At 58.1% G+C, this 24,520-nt stretch overlaps 1 protein-coding gene across 1 annotated transcript in view; it reads left to right on the top strand.

Annotated features, from left to right (window-relative positions):
* The window catches only part of LGR6 (leucine rich repeat containing G protein-coupled receptor 6), a 223,372-nt gene that overhangs the window by 163,083 nt on the left and 35,769 nt on the right, over positions 1-24,520 (top strand). Inside the window, exons 10-11 of the mRNA XM_054176315.1 lie at positions 981-1,049; positions 1,973-2,044. Of these exons, the coding sequence (XP_054032290.1) occupies positions 981-1,049; positions 1,973-2,044 (141 nt within the window). The remainder of the gene's footprint in view (positions 1-980; positions 1,050-1,972; positions 2,045-24,520) is intronic.

Genomic DNA, 24,520 nt, shown 5'->3' with positions numbered 1-24,520 from the left:
GAGCCAAGGAGCAGACACTGCAGAGGCTTTGTGCTGAACAAGGAGCTTTGGAGGCAGCCACTCCTCCCTCATGCCCACATGGCTGGCAGGCACTGGAGCCTCTGGGGTCTGCACAGCTGCATGGGCACCAGCAAAGGCAACTCTCCCTGTGCCGCTGTGCTTGCTGCATGATGGCCAAGCAAGCCCTGCACTGCCTGCTGTCCAAGCACACCCTGTAGTTGTGCAAACACACCCTGCAGTTGTGCAAACACACCCTGTAGCTGTGCAAACACACCCTGTAGTTGTGCAAACACAAGGCCACTGAAGGATCTGCCCTCCCCCAGGAGGGAGGGAAGCAGAGGAGCAGGTGGCACAGACACCAACCCCACAGCTCTGGTGGTGGCACCGCTTCCTTCACAGGAAAAGCCCTAAGCCTCCTCCAGGGCCACCACCACCTGGTGGGCATCAGCTGGACCAGAACAGCTGCTCCACGTTGGCCAGCCTGGCCTGGGTGGCTTCCCTGTGGGGGCACAGCATCGGGCAGCGAGGCAGAGGAGCCTCGAAAGCTGTGTCTGTGAGCCTCGCCCAGCCGCTCGCCGCAGGGACGCACTGGGGCAGACCAAATCAATCCTTGCCATTCTTTAGCTCCAAAGGCACAGCCCTGGGTGGGATCTCCTGCCTGCATTCCCCGTGGTAATTGTTTGGAGGTTTTTGTTTCATTTGGGTAGAGATTGTGCCAAGAATGTCAGTGGCTGGGGGAGGGTCTGAGCCTGCCAAGCCTCGCTGCACAGCGATGCCCAGCTCCGGCTCGTGGCACCCATCTGCTCCGTGGCCCTGCCAGCAGTGGCATGCTGATGTCAGGGGCACCTTTGGATCTGAGCCTCTGCTCACCTCATCTGGGTGGGGAGCAAGCAGATTCAACCCCGTGGCTGATGGGTTTGGGACCCTGGGCAGCTGACCTTGCCCCTGGGTCCCCCTCACCTCCCCTCTTTTCTCGGCAGGTCGCTGAATGGTGCCACTGACATCAGGGAATTCCCAGACCTGAAAGGCACCACCAGCCTGGAGGTTCTGTGAGTGGCAGCCCTCTCCCTTTTGTCCTCCTGTTTGTGCTCTTCCTCCTTCAAGCTGCCCCAGGCTGTTCAGCAAGGTTAACTTTTGCAGTGCTCTGCAGCTGGCTGTCCTCAGCTCTGTCCCTTCCTTCTCTCTCACCTTTCTGCTCCCTTCCACCCCTGTGGCTCCCAGGAGCAGCTCTTCTCTCCTGAGTTGCTTTCCCAGTGCTGTTGAGTGTGCTCCAATCTTTTCTGAGATGTTCCTTTCTTCCTTCCCTTCTGTCTCTGTGAAGGGCTGAGCCTTTGGCCATGGTGCTTCAACATGGTCTGCTGAGACTCATTGTCTCTGCCCATCCTGGGACCAGCACCAGGAGTGAAGCACAGGAAACACCTGCAGTGTTTGCCCTGCGCCTGCCACCCAGCCCAGGGACTCCTGGAGCTGCTCTGCTCCAGACCCAGGAGAGCAGGAGCCTGGAGGACATGCTGTGGCTGGCTCCCCCTGGCTCTCCTCCAGAGCCCTGCTCCACACACTGAGCCCAAAGCAGTAGCACAGCTCCAGCCCAGGAGTGTGACCTGGGGGACTCAGGGAGCCACCACCCAGCCTCCAAGCAGGGCTTCTGAGCCAGCTGTGGCTGCAGGGGCGTCAGCAGTATGGGCAGTGGGGCACTGGGGTAGCAGAGAGTGCCATGGCAGCCATGCCAGCTGCCCTCAGTGTGGCCAGCAGGGAGCTCAGCACCCCAGGACTTCCCAGGGGCTCCTTCCCTTCGGCAGCCTCAGCAGCAGGGCCCAGCTCAGAGCCAGCTTCTGTTTCCCTCCAGGGATTTCATCATCCTCTTGATCTTGCCTCTCCTGCCACTGTCTGGGACAGCAGCTGGGTTTGCAGGTCACAGGAGGTGCCCTGGCTCCCACTGACACCATCTCTTCTCTCTCCTCCCCTCCTCCAGGACCCTGACCCGGGCAGGAATCCACTTGCTCCCCAGGGGGATGTGCCAGCAGCTGCCCAGCCTCCGAGTCCTGTGAGTAACAAACCCCTCTGCCTCCTCCCTGCTCTGCAGCAAAGTGCCACCAGAAACTCAGCCTTCCTCTTGCCCAGCTCAGGGAGGGCACTCGCTATGGGCAACCACCCTGAGGTTCTGGTCCCCATTTCCTTGCACTGCACAAAACAGCTCCACAGGCACTGCCTCCTCCTCTGGCTGCGTTAGAACTTGCTGGCTCCGTCCAGTGTGGCACTCTGGACTCAGGGCTGGAAGCAGAGGCACTTCCACACTTCCCTCCTGCTTGCCTGGCACCAGTGGGAACTGTCTGCCCGTGCCAGCAGGGTAGAATCATGGAGTCAGAGAATGGGCCAGGCCAGAAGGGGCCTCCAAAGCTCATGCAGTCTGACCTCCCTGCAGGCAGCAGGGACAGCCCCAGCTGGATCAGGCTGCCCAGGGCCTCACTGAGCCTCACCTTGAACATCTCCAGGGAAGGAGCCTCAGCTACCCTCCTGGGGAGAGAGGGTGCAGAGGAGGCAAGAGCAGCAGCAGCACCTCAGAGCTCCTGTGAGTATGCAGGGGAGATCCCTGCTGCTGGGGCTCCAGCAGGTGCAGCACCAGGGCCTGCAGGAAGGATGCTGAGCGCTCTTGAGGAGGGCACAGGCAGCACTGACGGAGGCCACACAGCCACGGCCCCTGCAGCAGTGTCAGGGAGCAGGAAGCAGCAATTTAGCCCTCCCCAGGGGAGTGAGAGAAGAGGCTGCAGACAGAACTGCAGAGAGGTGAGGGCGCTGCCACAACCACACACTGCTCACTGCTCACACACTGCAGCACTGCTCACACACTGCAGCACTGCTCACACACTGCAGCACTGCTCACACACAGCAGCACTGCTCACACACAGCAACACTGCTCACACACTGCAGCACTGCTCACACACTGCAGCACTGCTCACACACACCAGCACTGCTCACACACACAGCAGCACTGCTCACACACTGCAGCACTGCTCACACACAGCAGCACTGCTCACACACTGCAGCACTGCTCACACACAGCAGCACTGCTCACACACTGCAGCACTGCTCACACACACAGCACTGCTCACACACAGCAGCACTGCTCACACACTGCAGCACTGCTCACACACAGCAGCACTGCTCACACACTGCAGCACTGCTCACACACAGCAGCACTGCTCACACACAGCAGCACTGCTCACACACAGCAGCACTGCTCACACACTGCAGCACTGCTCACACACTGCAGCACTGCTCACACACTGCAGCACTGCTCACACACAGCAGCACTGCTCACACACAGCAGCACTGCTCACACACAGCAGCACTGCTCACACACATGCAGCACTGCTCACACACAGCAGCACTGCTCACACACAGCAGCACTGCTCACACACAGCAGCACTGCTCACACACTGCAGCACTGCTCACACACAGCAGCACTGCTCACACACTGCAGCACTGCTCACACACAGCAGCACTGCTCACACACTGCAGCACTGCTCACACACAGCAGCACTGCTCACACACAGCAGCACTGCTCACACACTGCAGCACTGCTCACACACTGCAGCACTGCTCACACACAGCAGCACTGCTCACACACTGCAGCACTGCTCACACACAGCAGCACTGCTCACACACAGCAGCACTGCTCACACACAGCAGCACTGCTCACACACAGCAGCACTGCTCACACACAGCAGCACTGCTCACACACAGCAGCACTGCTCACACACTGCAGCACTGCTCACACACAGCAGCACTGCTCACACACATGCAGCACTGCTCACACACTGCAGCACTGCTCACACACAGCAGCACTGCTCACACACAGCAGCACTGCTCACACACTGCAGCACTGCTCACACACAGCAGCACTGCTCACACACAGCAGCACTGCTCACACACTGCAGCACTGCTCACACACTGCAGCACTGCTCACACACAGCAGCACTGCTCACACACAGCAGCACTGCTCACACACTAGCAGCACTGCTCACACACTGCAGCACTGCTCACACACAGCAGCACTGCTCACACACAGCAGCACTGCTCACACACTGCAGCACTGCTCACACACATGCAGCACTGCTCACACACAGCAGCACTGCTCACACACTGCAGCACTGCTCACACACAGCAGCACTGCTCACACACTGCAGCACTGCTCACACACAGCAGCACTGCTCACACACAGCAGCACTGCTCACACACTGCAGCACTGCTCACACACTAGCAGCACTGCTCACACACAGCAGCACTGCTCACACACAGCAGCACTGCTCACACACTAGCAGCACTGCTCACACACAGCAGCACTGCTCACACACACAGCAGCACTGCTCACACACAGCAGCACTGCTCACACACAGCAGCACTGCTCACACACACAGCAGCACTGCTCACACACTGCAGCACTGCTCACACACTGCAGCACTGCTCACACACAGCAGCACTGCTCACACACAGCAGCACTGCTCACACACAGCAGCACTGCTCACACACTGCAGCACTGCTCACACACAGCAGCACTGCTCACACACAGCAGCACTGCTCACACACAGCAGCACTGCTCACACACAGCAGCACTGCTCACACACATCAGCACTGCTCACACACTAGCAGCACTGCTCACACACTGCAGCACTGCTCACACACTGCAGCACTGCTCACACACAGCAGCACTGCTCACACACAGCAGCACTGCTCACACACAGCAGCACTGCTCACACATGCAGCACTGCTCACACACTGCAGCACTGCTCACACACAGCAGCACTGCTCACACACAGCAGCACTGCTCACACACAGCAGCACTGCTCACACAAGCAGCACTGCTCACACACTGCAGCACTGCTCACACACAGCAGCACTGCTCACACACACTGCAGCACTGCTCACACACACAGCAGCACTGCTCACACACAGCAGCACTGCTCACACACTGCAGCACTGCTCACACACAGCAGCACTGCTCACACACAGCAGCACTGCTCACACACTGCAGCACTGCTCACACACAGCAGCACTGCTCACACACAGCAGCACTGCTCACACACTAGCAGCACTGCTCACACACAGCAGCACTGCTCACACACAGCAGCACTGCTCACACACTGCAGCACTGCTCACACACACAGCAGCACTGCTCACACACAGCAGCACTGCTCACACACAGCAGCACTGCTCACACACACTGCAGCACTGCTCACACACTGCAGCACTGCTCACACACAGCAGCACTGCTCACACACAGCAGCACTGCTCACACACAGCAGCACTGCTCACACACTGCAGCACTGCTCACACACAGCAGCACTGCTCACACACAGCAGCACTGCTCACACACACAGCAGCACTGCTCACACACAGCAGCACTGCTCACACACTGCAGCACTGCTCACACACTGCAGCACTGCTCACACACATGCAGCACTGCTCACACACTGCAGCACTGCTCACACACTGCAGCACTGCTCACACACTAGCAGCACTGCTCACACACAGCAGCACTGCTCACACACAGCAGCACTGCTCACACACTGCAGCACTGCTCACACACTGCAGCACTGCTCACACACAGCAGCACTGCTCACACACAGCAGCACTGCTCACACACTGCAGCACTGCTCACACACAGCAGCACTGCTCACACACAGCAGCACTGCTCACACACTGCAGCACTGCTCACACACAGCAGCACTGCTCACACACTGCAGCACTGCTCACACACAGCAGCACTGCTCACACACAGCAGCACTGCTCACACACAGCAGCACTGCTCACACACTGCAGCACTGCTCACACACAGCAGCACTGCTCACACACAGCAGCACTGCTCACACACTGCAGCACTGCTCACACACTGCAGCACTGCTCACACACTGCAGCACTGCTCACACACTGCAGCACTGCTCACACACAGCAGCACTGCTCACACACAGCAGCACTGCTCACACACTGCAGCACTGCTCACACACAGCAGCACTGCTCACACACAGCAGCACTGCTCACACACTGCAGCACTGCTCACACACACTGCAGCACTGCTCACACACAGCAGCACTGCTCACACACTGCAGCACTGCTCACACACAGCAGCACTGCTCACACACAGCAGCACTGCTCACACACTGCAGCACTGCTCACACACATGCAGCACTGCTCACACACAGCAGCACTGCTCACACACAGCAGCACTGCTCACACACAGCAGCACTGCTCACACACAGCAGCACTGCTCACACACAGCAGCACTGCTCACACACTGCAGCACTGCTCACACACTGCAGCACTGCTCACACACAGCAGCACTGCTCACACACAGCAGCACTGCTCACACACAGCAGCACTGCTCACACACAGCAGCACTGCTCACACACTGCAGCACTGCTCACACACACAGCAGCACTGCTCACACACAGCAGCACTGCTCACACACAGCAGCACTGCTCACACACTGCAGCACTGCTCACACACAGCAGCACTGCTCACACACAGCAGCACTGCTCACACACAGCAGCACTGCTCACACACTGCAGCACTGCTCACACACAGCAGCACTGCTCACACACTGCAGCACTGCTCACACACATGCAGCACTGCTCACACACACAGCAGCACTGCTCACACACAGCAGCACTGCTCACACACTGCAGCACTGCTCACACACAGCAGCACTGCTCACACACAGCAGCACTGCTCACACACAGCAGCACTGCTCACACACAGCAGCACTGCTCACACACAGCAGCACTGCTCACACACTGCAGCACTGCTCACACACAGCAGCACTGCTCACACACTGCAGCACTGCTCACACACTGCAGCACTGCTCACACACAGCAGCACTGCTCACACACTGCAGCACTGCTCACACACAGCAGCACTGCTCACACACAGCAGCACTGCTCACACACAGCAGCACTGCTCACACACAGCAGCACTGCTCACACACAGCAGCACTGCTCACACACAGCAGCACTGCTCACACACTAGCAGCACTGCTCACACACAGCAGCACTGCTCACACACTGCAGCACTGCTCACACACTGCAGCACTGCTCACACACATCAGCACTGCTCACACACAGCAGCACTGCTCACACACAGCAGCACTGCTCACACACAGCAGCACTGCTCACACACATCAGCACTGCTCACACACAGCAGCACTGCTCACACACAGCAGCACTGCTCACACACATCAGCACTGCTCACACACAGCAGCACTGCTCACACACTGCAGCACTGCTCACACACAGCAGCACTGCTCACACACAGCAGCACTGCTCACACACAGCAGCACTGCTCACACACATCAGCACTGCTCACACACAGCAGCACTGCTCACACACTGCAGCACTGCTCACACACATTCAGCACTGCTCACACACTGCAGCACTGCTCACACACAGCAGCACTGCTCACACACAGCAGCACTGCTCACACACAGCAGCACTGCTCACACACTGCAGCACTGCTCACACACAGCAGCACTGCTCACACACTGCAGCACTGCTCACACACAGCAGCACTGCTCACACACAGCAGCACTGCTCACACACTGCAGCACTGCTCACACACAGCAGCACTGCTCACACACTGCAGCACTGCTCACACACAGCAGCACTGCTCACACACAGCAGCACTGCTCACACACTGCAGCACTGCTCACACACTGCAGCACTGCTCACACACAGCAGCACTGCTCACACACAGCAGCACTGCTCACACACAGCAGCACTGCGCACGCAATGCAGCACTGCTCACACACAGCAGCACTGCTCACACACAGCAGCACTGCTCACACACTGCAGCACTGCTCACACACAGCAGCACTGCTCACACACAGCAGCACTGCTCACACACAGCAGCACTGCTCACACACTGCAGCACTGCTCACACACAGCAGCACTGCTCACACACAGCAGCACTGCTCACACACAGCAGCACTGCTCACACACATCAGCACTGCTCACACACTGCAGCACTGCTCACACACTGCAGCACTGCTCACACACAGCAGCACTGCTCACACACAGCAGCACTGCTCACACACTGCAGCACTGCTCACACACAGCAGCACTGCTCACACACAGCAGCACTGCTCACACACATCAACACTGCTCACACACAGCAGCACTGCTCACACACTGCAGCACTGCTCACACACAGCAGCACTGCTCACACACAGCAGCACTGCTCACACACAGCAGCACTGCTCACACACAGCAGCACTGCTCACACACATCAGCACTGCTCACACACAGCAGCACTGCTCACACACTGCAGCACTGCTCACACACAGCAGCACTGCTCACACACAGCAGCACTGCTCACACACATGCAGCACTGCTCACACACTGCAGCACTGCTCACACACTGCAGCACTGCTCACACACACAGCAGCACTGCTCACACACATGCAGCACTGCTCACACACAGCAGCACTGCTCACACACTGCAGCACTGCTCACACACAGCAGCACTGCTCACACACAGCAGCACTGCTCACACACAGCAGCACTGCTCACACACAGCAGCACTGCTCACACACAGCAGCACTGCTCACACACAGCAGCACTGCTCACACACAGCAGCACTGCTCACACACAGCAGCACTGCTCACACACTGCAGCACTGCTCACACACTGCAGCACTGCTCACACACAGCAGCACTGCTCACACACTGCAGCACTGCTCACACACTGCAGCACTGCTCACACACTAGCAGCACTGCTCACACACTGCAGCACTGCTCACACACAGCAGCACTGCTCACACACAGCAGCACTGCTCACACACTGCAGCACTGCTCACACACAGCAGCACTGCTCACACACAGCAGCACTGCTCACACACAGCAGCACTGCTCACACACAGCAGCACTGCTCACACACTGCAGCACTGCTCACACACTGCAGCACTGCTCACACACAGCAGCACTGCTCCACACACAGCAGCACTGCTCACACACAGCAGCACTGCTCACACACAGCAGCACTGCTCACACACAGCAGCACTGCTCACACACAGCAGCACTGCTCACACACTGCAGCACTGCTCACACACAGCAGCACTGCTCACACACAGCAGCACTGCTCACACACAGCAGCACTGCTCACACACTGCAGCACTGCTCACACACAGCAGCACTGCTCACACACAGCAGCACTGCTCACACACAGCAGCACTGCTCACACACAGCAGCACTGCTCACACACAGCAGCACTGCTCACACACTGCAGCACTGCTCACACACACGAGCACTGCTCACACACAGCAGCACTGCTCACACACAGCAGCACTGCTCACACACTAGCAGCACTGCTCACACACTGCAGCACTGCTCACACACAGCAGCACTGCTCACACACTGCAGCACTGCTCACACACAGCAGCACTGCTCACACACAGCAGCACTGCTCACACACAGCAGCACTGCTCACACACTGCAGCACTGCTCACACACACTGCAGCACTGCTCACACACAGCAGCACTGCTCACACACAGCAGCACTGCTCACACAGCAGCACTGCTCACACACAGCAGCACTGCTCACACACAGCAGCACTGCTCACACACAGCAGCACTGCTCACACACTAGCAGCACTGCTCACACACAGCAGCACTGCTCACACACTGCAGCACTGCTCACACACTGCAGCACTGCTCACACACAGCAGCACTGCTCACACACAGCAGCACTGCTCACACACTGCAGCACTGCTCACACACACAGCAGCACTGCTCACACACAGCAGCACTGCTCACACACAGCAGCACTGCTCACACACAGCAGCACTGCTCACACACAGCAGCACTGCTCACACACTGCAGCACTGCTCACACACAGCAGCACTGCTCACACACAGCAGCACTGCTCACACACAGCAGCACTGCTCACACACTATCAGCACTGCTCACACACAGCAGCACTGCTCACACACAGCAGCACTGCTCACACACTGCAGCACTGCTCACACACAGCAGCACTGCTCACACACAGCAGCACTGCTCACACACTGCAGCACTGCTCACACACAGCAGCACTGCTCACACACACTGCAGCACTGCTCACACACAGCAGCACTGCTCACACACAGCAGCACTGCTCACACACAGCAGCACTGCTCACACACTGCAGCACTGCTCACACACAGCAGCACTGCTCACACACAGCAGCACTGCTCACACACTGCAGCACTGCTCACACACATGCAGCACTGCTCACACACTAGCAGCACTGCTCACACACAGCAGCACTGCTCACACACTGCAGCACTGCTCACACACTGCAGCACTGCTCACACACTGCAGCACTGCTCACACACTGCAGCACTGCTCACACACTGCAGCACTGCTCACACACAGCAGCACTGCTCACACACAGCAGCACTGCTCACACACATGCAGCACTGCTCACACACTGCAGCACTGCTCACACACTGCAGCACTGCTCACACACAGCAGCACTGCTCACACACAGCAGCACTGCTCACACACTGCAGCACTGCTCACACACAGCAGCACTGCTCACACACTGCAGCACTGCTCACACACAGCAGCACTGCTCACACACAGCAGCACTGCTCACACACAGCAGCACTGCTCACACACAGCAGCACTGCTCACACACAGCAGCACTGCTCACACACAGCAGCACTGCTCACACACAGCAGCACTGCTCACACACTGCAGCACTGCTCACACACAGCAGCACTGCTCACACACAGCAGCACTGCTCACACACAGCAGCACTGCTCACACACTGCAGCACTGCTCACACACTGCAGCACTGCTCACACACAGCAGCACTGCTCACACACAGCAGCACTGCTCACACACAGCAGCACTGCTCACACACTGCAGCACTGCTCACACACTGCAGCACTGCTCACACACAGCAGCACTGCTCACACACAGCAGCACTGCTCACACATGCAGCACTGCTCACACACAGCAGCACTGCTCACACACACAGCACTGCTCACACACTGCAGCACTGCTCACACACTGCAGCACTGCTCACACACAGCAGCACTGCTCACACACAGCAGCACTGCTCACACACTGCAGCACTGCTCACACACAGCAGCACTGCTCACACACAGCAGCACTGCTCACACACAGCAGCACTGCTCACACACTGCAGCACTGCTCACACACAGCAGCACTGCTCACACACACAGCAGCACTGCTCACACACTGCAGCACTGCTCACACACAGCAGCACTGCTCACACACAGCAGCACTGCTCACACACAGCAGCACTGCTCACACACAGCAGCACTGCTCACACACAGCAGCACTGCTCACACACAGCAGCACTGCTCACACACAGCAGCACTGCTCACACACTGCAGCACTGCTCACACACAGCAGCACTGCTCACACACAGCAGCACTGCTCACACACAGCAGCACTGCTCACACACAGCAGCACTGCTCACACACATCAGCACTGCTCACACACAGCAGCACTGCTCACACACAGCAGCACTGCTCACACACAGCAGCACTGCTCACACACAGCAGCACTGCTCACACACTAGCAGCACTGCTCACACACACAGCAGCACTGCTCACACACTGCAGCACTGCTCACACACAGCAGCACTGCTCACACACAGCAGCACTGCTCACACACTGCAGCACTGCTCACACACTGCAGCACTGCTCACACACAGCAGCACTGCTCACACACTGCAGCACTGCTCACACACAGCAGCACTGCTCACACACAGCAGCACTGCTCACACACTGCAGCACTGCTCACACACAGCAGCACTGCTCACACACAGCAGCACTGCTCACACACAGCAGCACTGCTCACACACAGCAGCACTGCTCACACACTGCAGCACTGCTCACACACTGCAGCACTGCTCACACACACTGCAGCACTGCTCACACACTGCAGCACTGCTCACACACAGCAGCACTGCTCACACACAGCAGCACTGCTCACACACAGCAGCACTGCTCACACACTGCAGCACTGCTCACACACAGCCAGCACTGCTCACACACTGCAGCACTGCTCACACACAGCAGCACTGCTCACACACAGCAGCACTGCTCACACACTGCAGCACTGCTCACACACTGCAGCACTGCTCACACACTGCAGCACTGCTCACACACAGCAGCACTGCTCACACACTGCAGCACTGCTCACACACAGCAGCACTGCTCACACACAGCAGCACTGCTCACACACAGCAGCACTGCTCACACACAGCAGCACTGCTCACACACTGCAGCACTGCTCACACACTGCAGCACTGCTCACACACAGCAGCACTGCTCACACACAGCAGCACTGCTCACACACTGCAGCACTGCTCACACACAGCAGCACTGCTCACACACAGCAGCACTGCTCACACACAGCAGCACTGCTCACACACTACAGCACTGCTCACACACAGCAGCACTGCTCACACACAGCAGCACTGCTCACACACATGCAGCACTGCTCACACACACAGCAGCACTGCTCACACACAGCAGCACTGCTCACACACTGCAGCACTGCTCACACACAGCAGCACTGCTCACACACAGCAGCACTGCTCACACACAGCAGCACTGCTCACACACAGCAGCACTGCTCACACACAGCAGCACTGCTCACACACTGCAGCACTGCTCACACACAGCAGCACTGCTCACACACTGCAGCACTGCTCACACACTGCAGCACTGCTCACACACAGCAGCACTGCTCACACACTGCAGCACTGCTCACACACAGCAGCACTGCTCACACACAGCAGCACTGCTCACACACTGCAGCACTGCTCACACACACAGCAGCACTGCTCACACACAGCAGCACTGCTCACACACAGCAGCACTGCTCACACACAGCAGCACTGCTCACACACTGCAGCACTGCTCACACACAGCAGCACTGCTCACACACTGCAGCACTGCTCACACACAGCAGCACTGCTCACACACTAGCAGCACTGCTCACACACAGCAGCACTGCTCACACACAGCAGCACTGCTCACACACTGCAGCACTGCTCACACACAGCAGCACTGCTCACACACAGCAGCACTGCTCACACACAGCAGCACTGCTCACACACTGCAGCACTGCTCACACACAGCAGCACTGCTCACACACAGCAGCACTGCTCACACACAGCAGCACTGCTCACACACTAGCAGCACTGCTCACACACTGCAGCACTGCTCACACACAGCAGCACTGCTCACACACTGCAGCACTGCTCACACACTGCAGCACTGCTCACACACACAGCAGCACTGCTCACACACTGCAGCACTGCTCACACACATGCAGCACTGCTCACACACTGCAGCACTGCTCACACACAGCAGCACTGCTCACACACAGCAGCACTGCTCACACACAGCAGCACTGCTCACACACTGCAGCACTGCTCACACACAGCAGCACTGCTCACACACTGCAGCACTGCTCACACACAGCAGCACTGCTCACACACAGCAGCACTGCTCACACACAGCAGCACTGCTCACACACTGCAGCACTGCTCACACACAGCAGCACTGCTCACACACAGCAGCACTGCTCACACACAGCAGCACTGCTCACACACTGCAGCACTGCTCACACACACAGCAGCACTGCTCACACACATGCAGCACTGCTCACACACAGCAGCACTGCTCACACACTGCAGCACTGCTCACACACAGCAGCACTGCTCACACACAGCAGCACTGCTCACACACAGCAGCACTGCTCACACATAGCAGCACTGCTCACACACAGCAGCACTGCTCACACACAGCAGCACTGCTCACACACAGCAGCACTGCTCACACACAGCAGCACTGCTCACACACAGCAGCACTGCTCACACACAGCAGCACTGCTCACACACAGCAGCACTGCTCACACACTGCAGCACTGCTCACACACAGCAGCACTGCTCACACACAGCAGCACTGCTCACACACTGCAGCACTGCTCACACACAGCAGCACTGCTCACACACTGCAGCACTGCTCACACACAGCAGCACTGCTCACACACTGCAGCACTGCTCACACACAGCAGCACTGCTCACACACTGCAGCACTGCTCACACACTGCAGCACTGCTCACACACAGCAGCACTGCTCACACACAGCAGCACTGCTCACACACAGCAGCACTGCTCACACACTACAGCACTGCTCACACACAGCAGCACTGCTCACACACTGCAGCACTGCTCACACACAGCAGCACTGCTCACACACAGCAGCACTGCTCACACACAGCAGCACTGCTCACACACTGCAGCACTGCTCACACACAGCAGCACTGCTCACACACATGCAGCACTGCTCACACACTGCAGCACTGCTCACACACAGCAGCACTGCTCACACACTGCAGCACTGCTCACACACAGCAGCACTGCTCACACACAGCAGCACTGCTCACACACACAGCAGCACTGCTCACACACAGCAGCACTGCTCACACACAGCAGCACTGCTCACACACTGCAGCACTGCTCACACACAGCAGCACTGCTCACACACAGCAGCACTGCTCACACACAGCAGCACTGCTCACACACAGCAGCACTGCTCACACACAGCAGCACTGCTCACACACAGCAGCACTGCTCACACACAGCAGCACTGCTCACACACTGCAGCACTGCTCACACACAGCAGCACTGCTCACACACTGCAGCACTGCTCACACACAGCAGCACTGCTCACACACAGCAGCACTGCTCACACACAGCAGCACTGCGCACGCAATGCAGCACTGCTCACACACAGCAGCACTGCTCACACACAGCAGCACTGCTCACACACAGCAGCACTGCTCACACACTGCAGCACTGCTCACACACAGCAGCACTGCTCACACACAGCAGCACTGCTCACACACAGCAGCACTGCTCACACACAGCAGCACTGCTCACACACAGCAGCACTGCTCACACACTGCAGCACTGCTCACACACAGCAGCACTGCTCACACACAGCAGCACTGCTCACACACAGCAGCACTGCTCACACACAGCAGCACTGCTCACACACAGCAGCACTGCTCACACACACAGCAGCACTGCTCACACACTGCAGCACTGCTCACACACAGCAGCACTGCTCACACACACTGCAGCACTGCTCACACACAGCAGCACTGCTCACACACAGCAGCACTGCTCACACACTGCAGCACTGCTCACACACAGCAGCACTGCTCACACACAGCAGCACTGCTCACACACAGCAGCACTGCTCACACACTGCAGCACTGCTCACACACAGCAGCACTGCTCACACACACAGCAGCACTGCTCACACACTGCAGCACTGCTCACACACAGCAGCACTGCTCACACACAGCAGCACTGCTCACACACAGCAGCACTGCTCACACACAGCAGCACTGCTCACACACAGCAGCACTGCTCACACACAGCAGCACTGCTCACACACAGCAGCACTGCTCACACACTGCAGCACTGCTCACACACAGCCAGCACTGCTCACACACAGCAGCACTGCTCACACACAGCAGCACTGCTCCACACACAGCAGCACTGCTCACACACTGCAGCACTGCTCACACACAGCAGCACTGCTCACACACAGCAGCACTGCTCACACACAGCAGCACTGCTCACACACAGCAGCACTGCTCACACACTGCAGCACTGCTCACACACAGCAGCACTGCTCACACACTGCAGCACTGCTCACACACAGCAGCACTGCTCACACACAGCAGCACTGCTCACACACACAGCAGCACTGCTCACACACAGCAGCACTGCTCACACACTGCAGCACTGCTCACACACTGCAGCACTGCTCACACACAGCAGCACTGCTCACACACAGCAGCACTGCTCACACACACAGCAGCACTGCTCACACACAGCAGCACTGCTCACACACTGCAGCACTGCTCACACACAGCAGCACTGCTCACACACAGCAGCACTGCTCACACACACAGCAGCACTGCTCACACACAGCAGCACTGCTCACACACTGCAGCACTGCTCACACACTGCAGCACTGCTCACACACACTGCAGCACTGCTCACACACTGCAGCACTGCTCACACACTGCAGCACTGCTCACACACAGCAGCACTGCTCACACACAGCAGCACTGCTCACACACAGCAGCACTGCTCACACACTGCAGCACTGCTCACACACTGCAGCACTGCTCACACACTGCAGCACTGCTCACACACCGCAGCACTGCTCACACACACGCAGCACTGCTCACACACTGCAGCACTGCTCACACACAGCAGCACTGCTCACACACAGCAGCACTGCTCACACACAGCAGCACTGCTCACACACTGCAGCACTGCTCACACACAGCAGCACTGCTCACACACATGCAGCACTGCTCACACACTGCAGCACTGCTCACACACACAGCAGCACTGCTCACACACAGCAGCACTGCTCACACACTGCAGCACTGCTCACACACTGCAGCACTGCTCACACACTGCAGCACTGCTCACACACAGCAGCACTGCTCACACACAGCAGCACTGCTCACACACAGCAGCACTGCTCACACACAGCAGCACTGCTCACACACAGCAGCACTGCTCACACACTGCAGCACTGCTCACACACTGCAGCACTGCTCACACACAGCAGCACTGCTCACACACTGCAGCACTGCTCACACACAGCAGCACTGCTCACACACAGCAGCACTGCTCACACACAGCAGCACTGCTCACACACTGCAGCACTGCTCACACACTGCAGCACTGCTCACACACAGCAGCACTGCTCACACACAGCAGCACTGCTCACACACAGCAGCACTGCTCACACACTGCAGCACTGCTCACACACAGCAGCACTGCTCACACACAGCAGCACTGCTCACACACATCAGCACTGCTCACACACAGCAGCACTGCTCACACACAGCAGCACTGCTCACACACTGCAGCACTGCTCACACACAGCAGCACTGCTCACACACTGCAGCACTGCTCACACACACAGCAGCACTGCTCACACACAGCAGCACTGCTCACACACAGCAGCACTGCTCACACACACCAGCACTGCTCACACACAGCAGCACTGCTCACACACAGCAAGCACTGCTCACACACTGCAGCACTGCTCACACACAGCAGCACTGCTCACACACAGCAGCACTGCTCACACACAGCAGCACTGCTCACACACAGCAGCACTGCCTCACACACAGCAGCACTGCTCACACACAGCAGCACTGCTCACACACAGCAGCACTGCTCACACACACAGCAGCACTGCTCACACACTGCAGCACTGCTCACACACAGCAGCACTGCTCACACACAGCAGCACTGCTCACACACACAGCAGCACTGCTCACACACAGCAGCACTGCTCACACACTGCAGCACTGCTCACACACAGCAGCACTGCTCACACACAGCAGCACTGCTCACACACACAGCAGCACTGCTCACACACTGCAGCACTGCTCACACACTGCAGCACTGCTCACACACAGCAGCACTGCTCACACACTGCAGCACTGCTCACACACTGCAGCACTGCTCACACACAGCAGCACTGCTCACACACAGCAGCACTGCTCACACACAGCAGCACTGCTCACACACTGCAGCACTGCTCACACACAGCAGCACTGCTCACACACTGCAGCACTGCTCACACACAGCAGCACTGCTCACACACACAAGCACTGCTCACACACTGCAGCACTGCTCACACACAGCAGCACTGCTCACACACAGCAGCACTGCTCACACACAGCAAGCACTGCTCACACACTGCAGCACTGCTCACACACAGCAGCACTGCTCACACACTGCAGCACTGCTCACACACTGCAGCACTGCTCACACACACAGCAGCACTGCTCACACACTGCAGCACTGCTCACACACTGCAGCACTGCTCACACACACGCAGCACTGCTCACACACAGCAGCACTGCTCACACACAGCAGCACTGCTCACACACTGCAGCACTGCTCACACACAGCCAGCACTGCTCACACACTGCAGCACTGCTCACACACAGCAGCACTGCTCACACACAGCAGCACTGCTCACACACTGCAGCACTGCTCACACACAGCAGCACTGCTCACACACTGCAGCACTGCTCACACACAGCAGCACTGCTCACACACTGCAGCACTGCTCACACACTGCAGCACTGCTCACACACAGCAGCACTGCTCACACACAGCAGCACTGCTCACACACTGCAGCACTGCTCACACACAGCAGCACTGCTCACACACAGCAGCACTGCTCACACACAGCAGCACTGCTCACACATGCAGCACTGCTCACACACTGCAGCACTGCTCACACACAGCAGCACTGCTCACACACAGCAGCACTGCTCACACACAGCAGCACTGCTCACACACTGCAGCACTGCTCACACACAGCAGCACTGCTCACACACAGCAGCACTGCTCACACACAGCAGCACTGCTCACACACTGCAGCACTGCTCACACACACAGCAGCACTGCTCACACACAGCAGCACTGCTCACACACAGCAGCACTGCTCACACACTACAGCACTGCTCACACACTGCAGCACTGCTCACACACAGCAGCACTGCTCACACACTGCAGCACTGCTCACACACAGCAGCACTGCTCACACACAGCAGCACTGCTCACACACTGCAGCACTGCTCACACACAGCAGCACTGCTCACACACTGCAGCACTGCTCACACACAGCAGCACTGCTCACACACTGCAGCACTGCTCACACTGCAGCACTGCTCACACACAGCAGCACTGCTCACACACTGCAGCACTGCTCACACACAGCAGCACTGCTCACACACAGCAGCACTGCTCACACACTGCAGCACTGCTCACACACTGCAGCACTGCTCACACACTAGCAGCACTGCTCACACACAGCAGCACTGCTCACACACAGCAGCACTGCTCACACACAGCAGCACTGCTCACACACTGCAGCACTGCTCACACACAGCAGCACTGCTCACACACTGCAGCACTGCTCACACACACCAGCACTGCTCACACACACGCAGCACTGCTCACACACAGCAGCACTGCTCACACACAGCAGCACTGCTCACACACTGCAGCACTGCTCACACACAGCAGCACTGCTCACACACAGCAGCACTGCTCACACACTGCAGCACTGCTCACACACTGCAGCACTGCTCACACACAGCAGCACTGCTCACACCACAGCAGCACTGCTCACACACAGCAGCACTGCTCACACACAGCAGCACTGCTCACACACTGCAGCACTGCTCACACACAGCAGCACTGCTCACACACAGCAGCACTGCTCACACACTGCAGCACTGCTCACACACAGCAGCACTGCTCACACACTGCAGCACTGCTCACACACAGCAGCACTGCTCACACACTGCAGCACTGATCACACACAGCAGCACTGCTCACACACAGCAGCACTGCTCACACACTGCAGCACCGCTCACACACAGCAGCACTGCTCACACACTGCAGCACTGCTCACACACTGCAGCACTGCTCACACACACCAGACCTGCTCACACACAGCCGCACTGCTCACACACTGCAGCACTGCTCACACACACACCAGCACTGCTCACACACTGCAGCACTGCTCATACACACAGCAGCACTGCTCACACACTGCAGCACTGCTCACACACACAGCAGCACTGCTCACACACAGCACCACTGCTCACACACTGCAGCACCTACTCACACACAGCAGCACTGCTCACACACAGCAGCACTGCTCACACACTGCAGCACTGCTCACACACACAGCAGCACTGCTCACACACAGCAGCACTGCTCACACACACCAGCACTGCCCACACACTGCAGCACTGCTCACACACTGCAGCACTGCTCACACACACAGCAGCACCGCTCACACACAGCAGCACTGCTCACACACTGCAGCACTGCTCACACACTGCAGCACTGCTCACACACAGCAGCACTGCTCACACACTGCAGCACTGCTCACACACTGCAGCACTGCTCACAACACAGCAGCACTGCTCACACACTGCAGCACTGCTCACACACTGCAGCACTGCTCACACACAGCAGCACTGCTCACACACTGCAGCACTGCTCACACACTGCAGCACTGCTCACACACAGCAGCACTGCTCACACACAGCAGCACTGCTCACACACAGCAGCACTGCTCACACACATGCAGCACTGCTCACACACAGCAGCACTGCTCACACACTGCAGCACTGCTCACACACTGCAGCACTGCTCACACACAGCAGCACTGCTCACACACAGCAGCACTGCTCACACACTGCAGCACTGCTCACACACAGCAGCACTGCTCACACACAGCAGCACTGCTCACACACAGCAGCACTGCTCACACACAGCAGCACTGCTCACACACAGCAGCACTGCTCACACACACAGCAGCACTGCTCACACACAGCAGCACTGCTCACACACAGCAGCACTGCTCACACACTGCAGCACTGCTCACACACTGCAGCACTGCTCACACACAGCAGCACTGCTCACACACTGCAGCACTGCTCATACACACAGCAGCACTGCTCACACACTGCAGCACTGCTCACACACAGCAGCACTGCTCACACACAGCAGCACTGCTCACACACTGCAGCACTGCTCACACACAGCAGCACTGCTCACACACTGCAGCACTGCTCACACACTGCAGCACTGCTCACACACAGCAGCACTGCTCACACACAGCAGCACTGCTCACACACAGCAGCACTGCTCACACACAGCAGCACTGCTCACACACAGCAGCACTGCTCACACACTGCAGCACTGCTCACACACACAGCAGCACTGCTCACACACAGCAGCACTGCTCACACACTGCAGCACTGCTCACACACACAGCAGCACTGCTCACACACTGCAGCACTGCTCACACACAGCAGCACTGCTCACACACAGCAGCACTGCTCACACACAGCAGCACTGCTCACACACAGCCAGCACTGCTCACACACAGCAGCACTGCTCACACACAGCAGCACTGCTCACACACTGCAGCACTGCTCACACACAGCAGCACTGCTCACACAACAGCAGCACTGCTCACACACTGCAGCACTGCTCACACACAGCAGCACTGCTCACACACAGCAGCACTGCTCACACACAGCAGCACTGCTCACACACAGCAGCACTGCTCACACACACAGCAGCACTGCTCACACACAGCAGCACTGCTCACACACTGCAGCACTGCTCACACACAGCAGCACTGCTCACACACATGCAGCACTGCTCACACACTGCAGCACTGCTCACACACAGCAGCACTGCTCACACACTGCAGCACTGCTCACACACAGCAGCACTGCTCACACACTGCAGCACTGCTCACACACAGCAGCACTGCTCACACACAGCAGCACTGCTCACACACTGCAGCACTGCTCACACACACGCAGCACTGCTCACACACTGCAGCACTGCTCACACACACAGCAGCACTGCTCACACACAGCAGCACTGCTCACACACAGCAGCACTGCTCACACACTGCAGCACTGCTCACACACAGCAGCACTGCTCACACACTGCAGCACTGCTCACACACAGCAGCACTGCTCACACACTGCAGCACTGCTCACACACAGCAGCACTGCTCACACACTGCAGCACTGCTCACACACTGCAGCACTGCTCACACACAGCAGCACTGCTCACACACAGCAGCACTGCTCACACACAGCAGCACTGCTCACACACAGCAGCACTGCTCACACACTGCAGCACTGCTCACACACTGCAGCACTGCTCACACACAGCAGCACTGCTCACACACAGCAGCACTGCTCACACACAGCAGCACTGCTCACACACAGCAGCACTGCTCACACACTGCAGCACTGCTCACACACAGCAGCACTGCTCACACACTGCAGCACTGCTCACACACAGCAACACTGCTCACACACACCAAGCACTGCTCACACACTGCAGCACTGCTCACACACAGCAGCACTGCTCAGACACAGCAACCACTGCTCACACACTGCAGCACTGCTCACACACAGCAGCACTGCTCACACACTGCAGCACTGCTCACACACTGCAGCACTGCTCACACACAGCAGCACTGCTCACACACTGCAGCAGTGCTCACACACTGCAGCACTGCTCACACACAGCAGCACTGCTCACACACAGCAGCACTGCTCACACACTGCAGCACTGCTCACACACACCAGACCTGCTCACACACAGCCGCACTGCTCACACACTGCAGCACTGCTCACACACACACCAGCACTGCTCACACACAGCAGCACTGCTCACACACAGCAGCACTGCTCACACACACAGCAGCACTGCTCACACACATCAGCACTAGCTCACACACATCAGCACTGCTCACACACTGCAGCACTGCTCACACACTGCAGCACTGCTCACACACTGCAGCACTGCTCACACACACAGCAGCACTGCTCACACACTGCAGCACTGCTCACACACTGCAGCACTGCTCACACACTGCAGCACTGCTCACACACAGCAGCACTGCTCACACACAGCAGCACTGCTCACACACAGCAGCACTGCTCACACACAGCAGCACTGCTCACACACTGCAGCACTGCTCACACACTGCAGCACTGCTCACACACACAGCAGCACTGCTCACACACAGCAGCACTGCTCACACACTGCAGCACTGCTCACACACTGCAGCACTGCTCACACACAGCAGCACTGCTCACACACAGCAGCACTGCTCACACACAGCAGCACTGCTCACACACTGCAGCACTGCTCACACACAGCAGCACTGCTCACACACTGCAGCACTGCTCACACACAGCAGCACTGCTCACACACTGCAGCACTGCTCACACACTGCAGCACTGCTCACACACAGCAGCACTGCTCACACACAGCAGCACTGCTCACACACTGCAGCACTGCTCACACACTGCAGCACTGCTCACACACAGCAGCACTGCTCACACACAGCAGCACTGCTCACACACAGCAGCACTGCTCACACACTGCAGCACTGCTCACACACAGCAGCACTGCTCACACACAGCAGCACTGCTCACACACAGCAGCACTGCTCACACACAGCAGCACTGCTCACACACAGCAGCACTGCTCACACACAGCAGCACTGCTCACACACAGCAGCACTGCTCACACACAGCAGCACTGCTCACACACATCAGCACTGCTCACACACAGCAGCACTGCTCACACACAGCAGCACTGCTCACACACAGCAGCACTGCTCACACACTGCAGCACTGCTCACACACAGCCAGCACTGCTCACACACAGCAGCACTGCTCACACACAGCAGCACTGCTCACACACTGCAGCACTGCTCACACACTGCAGCACTGCTCACACACTGCAGCACTGCTCACACACAGCAGCACTGCTCACACACAGCAGCACTGCTCACACACTGCAGCACTGCTCACACACAGCAGCACTGCTCACACACAGCAGCACTGCTCACACACTGCAGCACTGCTCACACACAGCCAGCACTGCTCACACACTGCAGCACTGCTCACACACAGCAGCACTGCTCACACACAGCAGCACTGCTCACACACAGCAGCACTGCTCACACACTGCAGCACTGCTCACACACAGCAGCACTGCTCACACACTGCAGCACTGCTCACACACAGCAGCACTGCTCACACACAGCAGCACTGCTCACACACAGCAGCACTGCTCACACACAGCAGCACTGCTCACACACTGCAGCACTGCTCACACACTGCAGCACTGCTCACACACAGCAGCACTGCTCACACACTGCAGCACTGCTCACACACAGCAGCACTGCTCACACACTGCAGCACTGCTCACACACTGCAGCACTGCTCACACACAGCAGCACTGCTCACACACAGCAGCACTGCTCACACACTGCAGCACTGCTCACACACAGCAGCACTGCTCACACACTGCAGCACTGCTCACACACAGCAGCACTGCTCACACACTGCAGCACTGCTCACACACAGCAGCACTGCTCACACACAGCAGCACTGCTCACACACAGCAGCACTGCTCACACACAGCAGCACTGCTCACACACTGCAGCACTGCTCACACACACAGCAGCACTGCTCACACACAGCAGCACTGCTCACACACAGCAGCACTGCTCACACACAGCAGCACTGCTCACACACTGCAGCACTGCTCACACACAGCAGCACTGCTCACACACTGCAGCACTGCTCACACACTGCAGCACTGCTCACACACAGCAGCACTGCTCACACACAGCAGCACTGCTCACACACTGCAGCACTGCTCACACACAGCAGCACTGCTCACACACTGCAGCACTGCTCACACACTGCAGCACTGCTCACACACAGCAGCACTGCTCACACACTGCAGCACTGCTCACACACAGCAGCACTGCTCACACACAGCAGCACTGCTCACACACAGCAGCACTGCTC

Source organism: Dryobates pubescens, chromosome 35 (genome assembly GCF_014839835.1).
Source record: "Dryobates pubescens isolate bDryPub1 chromosome 35, bDryPub1.pri, whole genome shotgun sequence".
Taxonomy (NCBI): domain Eukaryota; kingdom Metazoa; phylum Chordata; class Aves; order Piciformes; family Picidae; genus Dryobates; species Dryobates pubescens.
Note: the sequence above shows the minus strand (reverse complement) of the source record. Positions and strands in the feature narration are given on the sequence as shown.